At 40.2% G+C, this 9,261-nt stretch overlaps 1 protein-coding gene across 1 annotated transcript; it reads right to left on the bottom strand.

Moving 5' to 3' along the window:
• Positions 1-1,638: 1,638 nt before the first annotated feature.
• On the bottom strand, positions 1,639-9,097 carry LOC135462199 (large ribosomal subunit protein uL16-like). The gene is made up of 5 exons (XM_064739599.1): positions 9,069-9,097; positions 6,218-6,276; positions 4,371-4,617; positions 2,165-2,327; positions 1,639-1,863 (listed from the first exon to the last, which is right to left on the bottom strand). Exons 1-5 carry the CDS (start codon positions 9,089-9,091, stop codon positions 1,705-1,707), a joined length of 651 nt encoding a protein of 216 aa, XP_064595669.1. The 5' UTR covers positions 9,092-9,097; the 3' UTR covers positions 1,639-1,704.
• Positions 9,098-9,261: the final 164 nt, after the last annotated feature.

Genomic DNA, 9,261 nt, shown 5'->3' on the forward strand with positions numbered 1-9,261 from the left:
TTTTTCCGCCAGCATAGTGGCGATTAGCAACATTCAAATGTAAGGGGATTTGAGCCAGCCATCTCTGGCTTTGGATTCCACGCTTCTACCTTCTAGACTAAACGAGAATTTTCTACAGCCCGGAGGTAGATAAGGCTCGTATATCACCCTGTTCACTGCCCAGTTTTCCTGGTCACATTATCGTGACTACCCAGGAAACCCACACAGGGTCGACCAAAGCAACACTGCTCGCAGCGCCAAGTGTGACGGAACTTACCAGCTGGGGAAATGTGCCAGTGATGTCTGGGTTTGGAGTACATGTTTGTACTACTAAAGGGAAATTCACAATACGTAGTCTATGACGCTCGTTGGGCCATTTGTAGTTTTCCTCCATGCATAAAACCACCAGTTAAATAAATAATTATTACCGTGGTACAGCTCGGTTGTCTGTGGTGGCTAATAGCGGCAATTTTCACCGCGTCTTTGTTAAGATCGCGCCTTAGGCGGGGTCGCGGATCCGCGCCTTTCGCGACCCAGCGAACATCGCAGTACCGCAACCTCCGCGGAACACGCAGAGAAGGCGGAACCGCGCCTTCCACACCTCCGCGGAACACACGAAGGGCGCGGGCGAGCGCCTTTCTGTTTATTTCTGAACATGCGTATTGATCTGACAGTTTTCTACACTTCTGAGTAAAAGGCATAGAGACAGACGGTTATTTGTTACAGTCTATTTCTTTTAGCGAGTCGATTATGTTCATCTGTCTGTAAAATCAGTCATGCCTTTAGTCAGTGGCTCGAACATCCATATTATTCGAAAGAAAATGCAATTAAAATACTTTTTCTACATCGTAATGTTAAACTCCATAAGCTTAGTTTCGATAAAAAGAACTCATTGCCTCGGATGACGTCATAATTATTCTACAGAGTAAGTAATATATATATATATACACACACACACACATACACTAGTCACAGAATATGACTACATCTAAAAGTTTGGGGTGATTTCTATTAAGCTTGACTTGGTTTATACCTCCCATAAATTTGAGTGTACAACCCCAAGCATACAGATATATATATCTGTATGGTTGGGGTTTTACATCGTCCGCAACATTTTTTTCAGTTTTATGGCGACCACGAGTCGTTAGGTGTGTGTATATATACTCTCTTGTGACGGCAAGTCCATGTTGCCAAAGTGCTGGCGCCACGGAAGTACCATGCAAAACCGTAAGTGAGAAAGTCTGTCAACAACCTGCGGAAGGTTGTGGGTTTCCACCCACCATAATGCTGGCCGCCGTCGTATAAGTGAAATATTCTTGAGTACTGCGTAAAACACTAATCAAATAAATAAATAATTACCATGCAAAAGACACCCGACATAACACCCCACCTAGCCACATTATACCGACACCGGGCCAACCAGTCATGTGTCCTTCCTCTAACATACCAGTGCTGAGTGCCAAGCCAGGAAGCAGCAAGTACCATTTTAAGTATTTGGTACGACCCAACCTGCAACTGATCCTAGATGTCCTGGCTTCGAGGCAGACGCTCTTACCACTAAGCCACAAAAGCAGTAGCAATGACAAAAGAGAACACATTAGACTGTTGGCCGGGAAGAGCCTTTGCACATACTGATAAAAACAACACTGAAAGCTCAAACTATCTCTCTACAGCTTTATTCATAACTGTTGACAGACTGTACCACAGAACTGGCTCAGTTTTAGTTTATTTAGCCATCTGAGCCTGTTTCCACTTAATCAATGGTCCGTGGTCGGGTTTGTACTGAACCCCTACGCCGTCAGGCACCAGGCGCCCGCTCGCCCTCATCTCCTCATAGTTCTCTTTGTCCCACTTGGTGAAGCCCCACTTTCTGGACACGTGAATCTAAGAACACACGAATCAATCACATATTTGAAAACAGTTTGAACTGGGGTAGTGCATGAATATAAAACATGAACTATATTTTGATCCACTACAGAGTATGCCTTCAGATTTTAAGTGGCTTTTACTGTAGATATTCTAACCTGTAAATCGACTTAAATGGAGACATCCACAAATGCAACTTATAAAATCGCCCAATGAACAAAGCTTTATTACTGTCATCAAAAGCTATCAAAGCTTTACTTTGTCAGGTGCCATTGTAAGAATTAAAATGTTGCCATAACTAGCTGGAGAATGAACGTACCTTCTGTCGTCCCGGGAACTTCATCTTAGCTCTCCTGAAAGCTTCAATGGCTTGGGCCTTGTACTGCTCTCTGGTTCTCACGGAGATGATGATCTGACCTATGTCCACCCGGGCCACTGTGCCCTGAGGCTTGCCCCAGGCACCTCTCATCCCTGTCTGGAGCCTGACATAAATAAAGCAGAAAACAAGAGCCACTGTACATATGTAAAACATGGAAAACTAGTACCATACACTTTCAGATTTTAGTAATCCAATAATATACGAGATGATAATGTTTCAAATTCAACCACCTTAAATCTACACGTGAAAGCCACTTAGATCTGCAATGGCTTTAAATTTATGACCAGGGAGGCAACAGTATGAAACACTTATGTTTCACATGAATGGTTAAAGGTATACATTTCTGAACTGACACAAAAGTAGACAGCTATGAAAGCAAGGGTAGACAACTTTGACAGCAAGGGTGAGTGAGTGAGTGCTTGGGGTTTAACGTTGTACTCAACAATTTTTCAGTCATATGACGACGAAGGAATCCTTAGGGTGCATGTACGTGTAATGTGCCTGTTTGTGGCAGGACGGATTTCCACCGCTCTTTTATCTAGTGCTGCTTCACTGAGACGACCTACCAAAGGCAAGTAGGCCACACCGCCCGAGCCATTATACTGATACGGGTCAACCAGTCGTTGCACTATCCCCTTCATGCTGAACACCAAGTGAGGAAGTTACAACGTCATCGTCAATCACCAGGTCAGTCGCCTTAGGTCACCGGGTCAGACGGCAGACCATGTCCAGGAGACTCATGGCTCACGGAATTAGGGCCCATCGACCATTCAGAGGCCAGCTGACAGTTGAACATCGTCGCCAGAGGTTGCGATGGGCTCGAATTGTACGCCATTGGCACCCACGTGATTGGCAACATGTTATTTTCACGGATGAAAGCTGCTTCTGCCTGTTCTGAGCTGATGGCAGACAGCGAGTTTACCGTCAAAGAGGCGAACAAACAGCTGTATCATGACGTCACTGCCAGGAAGCGGTTCGTCAGGTGTACCGTTTGGTGGTGACAGCGTGATGGTGTGGGCTGGGATTTATGGACAGGAATGGACACTAATGGTCATCATCTACGGGAACCTAACAGTTCAATGTTACGTGGATAAAATGCTACGTCCTGCTGTCCTGCCATTCCTTCAACAGCAGCCACGTGGTGTCCTGTACCAGCATGACAACGCCAGACCCCATACAGCTGAAACTGTGCAGAACTTAACGGATGTCAACGTCTTGCCGTGGTCTGCATGCTCCCCAGACATGTCCTCCATAGGTCACCTTTGGGATATCATGGGTCGCCGAGTAAGACAACGGCCACACCTTGCAGCCAACAGACAAGAACTGGCGTTCGCTCTTCAAAATGAATGGCAGGGAACCCCACGTCATCTCAGACTACTGATTTTTTCTATGCGGAAGAGTTTTTGCATGCATGGAAGCAAAGGGGTGGCCACACACAATATTGATTGGCTTTGATATTGACTCATTTTAAAAATAATCAACTTTTTTATACTCTGCCCAATGTCAAGCAAGATGGAATTGCTATTTTTCTACCCCTGCTATGTTTGTTCACTTGTAAAATGATTTTAGGGCTGCTTTGTCCGTTCTTATTCAAAACTTTGAAAGTCATTGGTCTTTTCAATATATTAAACTTCAGTCATCATGTTTTTTGCTTTGGCAAAATCTTATGTGCAGTTTTGGACCAATGAAAGAACTAATTTGCCATTCTCTTATATATGCTCTCAGTGAATGATTAATAAACAGGGGGTGCTGTGCAACTTGGTATAGTGAGAACCACCACTAATTAAGCTTAGAAACTGACTAGCAAGAGACGAATTTCTAGATAATTTCTTATTTAATGAATATAAATTATATTATATTATATTATTTATATATATATATATACATACACACACACATGCAAAAAGGGAGCTTTCAAATCTGCTCCAAGCCAAATACCGCACAAGATCCTACATGCCAGTAAATCTTATACACAATTGGTAGCAACTAGATTAATACCACACCGTATGTACTGTAAACCGTAGCATCTCATGGAACTACAATTACCGCTATAAAACAAGCATGTTAGCGCCATGTGGTATTCTCAGTCCTGTCTGTTTTAAAGGTTATTGCTGTACAATGTGTCTTTTCTAACAGTTTTGCTTACCTATCAGCCCCAGCACACGACAACATCTTGTTGATTCGGATGACGTGGTATGGGTGGCATCTCATCCTCAAGTGAAAGGCATCTTTACCACAGAATTTCACCAGATATTTGTTGGCGCAGATTCGAGCAGCTTCCAGAGCTTCGGATGTCAGCTGTTCAAACTCATCAGAAACGAGATGAACGCAGAGTGGGAACTCATCCACTCGTGCCCTCTTTCTACCCAAATCAAAGATTCTGATCTTTGGATCTAAAAAGCAATGAGCAATGGTCACTTAATCATGGTAATAATGGTGAATTGATTTATTACTACTATTAAATTCATGTACATATACATATTACACTTGACAACGGATGTTTCAGGATCATCAGACTGACGGTTTCCCAGTGCAGCTTAGTCTCCAAACACATTCCTTCTGGAGTATGGTCACCAGGAGAGGCTGTACATTAAAACTTTCAACCTTCATTAACCTCATACGCCCAGGGTTCATAGAAGTCCAACTTTTTATAACCGGAAACTCAAAATTGAGTTTTTTCTGGTCTAGATGAAGTTTATTTATATATTAAACACCAACTCTAACCTGGTATTGAGTTCCGCTTTAGTGACTGGTAATTTTCTGAACGTGAAAGTATATGATACATCGGTGTACATACATACATGTATATATATATATATATATATATATATATATACGAGAGAGAGAGAAAGTTTAAGTTCATTTGAGGTTCATTTCATGATTTTAGTGTTGGTACGTACATATACTTTTACAAGTATATTATCCTGATCAGAGTTATACATTGTATAACAAAACAGATATTAACCATGGTGATGCATGTTCAGTTGCTGGTTGTTATGTTAAAGGAAGAAAGGAACTAACAAACAATATATCAAAAGTAGACGTGCAAAATACAGAGATAAGGCTTATCTTGCCCAGAGGTATTTAATGAAGCAGTTGTAAACAATGCATGTTCAGTTGTTGGTTGTTATAAATATTAAATTACAAGAATTAAAAAATATTACATGAAATATAACCTTACATAGGCCTACAACCACAACAGACAAGACTTAGTCTGATCAGAGGTATCTACTGTATTATTTGTTTGAATTTGTTTTCCTGGATTTTCTTCAACGATGGGATAGCAAGATCAAGGAAATAATGAAAAAAAAAAAAAAAAAAAAAAAAATCTTAAAAACTTTAATTTTCCGAGTTAGAATATGGCCAAAATTACTCAACCATCTCATACAGGTATTATCAAGAGTGACTAGAATCCTCTTTCATTTCCTTCAGAGATGTCACTTGTTTTCGCACCGATCTTTCACCGGTCCAGCATGAGCTGGACTTGAACTCACAGCGACCGCATTGGTGAGAGGCTCCCGAGTCATTACGCTGCGCTAGCGCGCTAACCAACTGAGCGAATGTATTTAAAGCCTGATTTTAATTTAATTGCAGCCAATACACGCATGACCACTTCGGCTTGTCACAGATGCAACTGTTGGCGATTGAAGTTGACTGCTCATTGCTATGCATATATATTTGAATGCAATTCACTTTTTATCCACAAATGTATTTCTACCAAAAAGACACAGAATTGAGCTTCTTTACCCCAATTTTCAGTTTTCAATTGAATTTTACCACCGAATACTGAGGTCTAAAATTCACGTGTATCAACCTCTGAAGCCAAACAAAATTAGCTAGTTATTTCTTTTCCTGTCTTCATCAATCAGGTATTGACAAAGAATTTCCTTAAAACCATCAGGACTGAACAGAGTATTTTGAGAAATTTAAGGCACTATCTCCTTTTGTGTCCCCTTAAAATTATAGGTATCTGTGAATTTGGCAATCTCTTACCTGGCACACCCCTGCAGAACCTTGACTTAGGGTAGGGCTTATTTTTGCAGTAGCGGTAACTGAAATCAGGAGTAAACAATTATGTTAAGATCACCTTAGACTTCAAATCAGAGAGTATTGTCAAACATGAATAAAGTATTACTGCTTTATTAAAATTTAACCAACATCACTAGCATTTCAGACAGCTTCACACTTGGACTGTATCAAGAAAAAAAAATGTATATTATTGTCACAAAACGGTGATGCTCAGTAACGGGAACTGATACTATACCATGTATCAGCAGGGTAATGCCTGTTTATAGTAAAGAATGTTAGTCATCTGTACAAGTATGGGGGTCCACTGGAACTTGGTTAGTGGTCTAGATAGTCGATGCTTTGCTTTGTCATCAACCCATTTATAAGCTAAATCAGCATTTCAAGTTTTGTTAGTTCATTCGGTTTTGGATGAGGCAAGGTGGGGGGCTTGTCTCTGCTATGTCTACACGACATTATCTTACAGTAGTTGTACTATAATGATGAGAAAAACTCCATGAATTTTCTGCAAATTTTGTGCTGAGATTATATGAAATAAATTTGAGTTTTGTCTGCTTGTCTGGGACAGGCCAAATATACAAGAGGCAACCCGTCGCTACATTGAAAACTGTACACGAGCTGCTGTATTTTTCAGTAAACGTTCAGTAAATACAATATTCAGTGAAACACAAGTAAACTATGATCTTATGTTAAGAATATTACGCTTTGTCTTTGTAATATTTACCAAATCAAAAATGCTTGTTGAGGTTGCTGTTAAATGAAGTTCTCACCCCCAAAAGGCTAGACAGGGGAGATTACTCATATTTGTGTGTTGAAAAGCTGCTAGATGGAAGGCATTCGCAAGTTAACTACACCACCACAGAGAAGAGATGACTGGATACCATAAATTCACATGAAAAATAATTGAGATCAGTCCATAAAAGGATAAGATTTCAGCTGCAAAACATGTAATGGCTATTCAAAAAATCAGCAGGAATTGTAATTAAGTAGGTGTTTTTTTTTTAGAGAATTTCCACATTTCAGCGATTTCAAAACTTACTTACTCTTGCCACAGGTATTTCTGTTATTGGGCAGCTAAGTTTGTATCCGTGTCTGTCCCAGGGACAGGTGGCTAAAATTTTAGTTTCAAGCCCTGATTTCTTTGCCCTATAATATATGATTTATTTATTTATTTGATTGGTGTTTGACTCTGTTGGGTTGATAAATGTCAAGGCAGTAGTTTCTCTGTTACGATTACCAATGTATAGCAGACACCTATCAAATCTGGTCATTATACCAGTCCGGTCTGTCATTCCTGTCTTTAGGTGACCCTTGGTGCTTTTTAAACACGCTCAAGAATATTTCACTTGTTCAATGGTGGCCAGCATTGTGGTGGGAGAAAGCTGGGCAGAGCCTCTGAGTGACCCATATAGTATGTGATGCAAATAAAATGCAACTAAATCCATCAACGTCACACAAACACTTGGACATATATAGTGTCCTACACAGGGCTACATCTGAAATCTGTCACATTCTTACCAGCTTAGTTTTCAGAACTACAGATCTGTACTCTTCCATTTACTAACCTGGAACTCGGCCCTTTCACGTGTACTGTTCTCAACATGTTAAAGCTGTACGCTACAACTCCTTCAGTAACTCTACTTCATACCCCCTAGTTATTTGTGAATAATAAAGACCGTAACAATCAAAATTGAGAAGAAAATTTAAAAACATGACACTATAGGCTGAAAAGAGCACATTTTTTTTTTATATCTGGTGGTGCCTGTTGCATAATTTTGCGATTTTTTCCTCACCATACACATAAAGCCTGAAAATGGCAAAGCTGGCATAAATCGCGGAGTCCATCTTTAGCACACTGTAATTTATGCTGCGGGTGTGTTGTCTCTGAGCCAATGAGAGTCGTTAAAACTGTCTGCTTGTTCGTGTAAACTCGGAACCAACATCCAACATTCCGGTTTCCCAATTGTCGAACGGAAAACGAACTGTACTGTTCGCTACCTTCTGGAAAGAAGAGTTCTACCAGAAATGCACGAACTGCACTTCGGTGGTTTCCGACGGCAATTCTCCTAACACAGAAGACTTCAGGACTTGTCCTTAAGCAAAATGGAGTCGCCCACAGCAGATTTTGTCACTGAGTTTATTTATAATTTATCAACTTGCGGTACAAGTTGAATTTTTTCTGATATGTGCCTGTGAGGAATTGCATACGCTTTTCAACGGTATTTGACTGATATTTAAATTTTCTTCTCCTTTAACACAAATGTGCCTGTCACAAATTAGCAGCATGCGAAAGCAAGGCTGTGAACATGGCCAACCAATCTCAGTGCTAATTTAGGGCTAGAGCTCCAACACCATAAATATACTTGTGTCGGACAAGCACTTCTTGGCTCTCTGGCTTTACTCCAGTACCAAATTTATGGTGTTTTGGGTGATTTTGAACTGTACTTTTTGAACAGGAACGAAAAGATACGACTGTCAAGTTAGGAGTAGACTTACACTTGTGATAATAAACGTCCTACTCTCTTCAAGTGCTGCTCTTTTTGAGTGGATTTCAAGGCTTTGCGGAGAGGACCAACCAGAGTTTTCAGGTGAATGATTAAATGATGAGACAGGTAAATATATCTCATAACTAGTAAAGTAATATACTGTTCAAAATAGATCTTAAAATTACTATTCAGCTGTCATTAAAGAATCAATTGTTTAATCAAATGCTTATGTTCAGAATAATTAATTTTTATAACAAACTGCCTCAACCTGATAAAAACAAATAGCACTGCTCTCTGAACAGTGACGTTTATGTTGTTGTTGCACAACTCACCATCTTGCTGGTCGGCGCCCCATTATAATCTGAAATTGAATATAAACGAGTCATATCAGTTTAAAACTTCATGGATCGATTAGACAACATATCGGGAAAAGCATAAATATTGGACTGAGGTAACAAAACTTTATTTAGTTTCAGGATGACTGCTGATTTCTCACTGTTGTAAGTACACACACTCACATTACAC

Source organism: Liolophura sinensis, chromosome 1 (genome assembly GCF_032854445.1).
Source record: "Liolophura sinensis isolate JHLJ2023 chromosome 1, CUHK_Ljap_v2, whole genome shotgun sequence".
Lineage (NCBI taxonomy): Eukaryota > Metazoa > Mollusca > Polyplacophora > Chitonida > Chitonidae > Liolophura > Liolophura sinensis.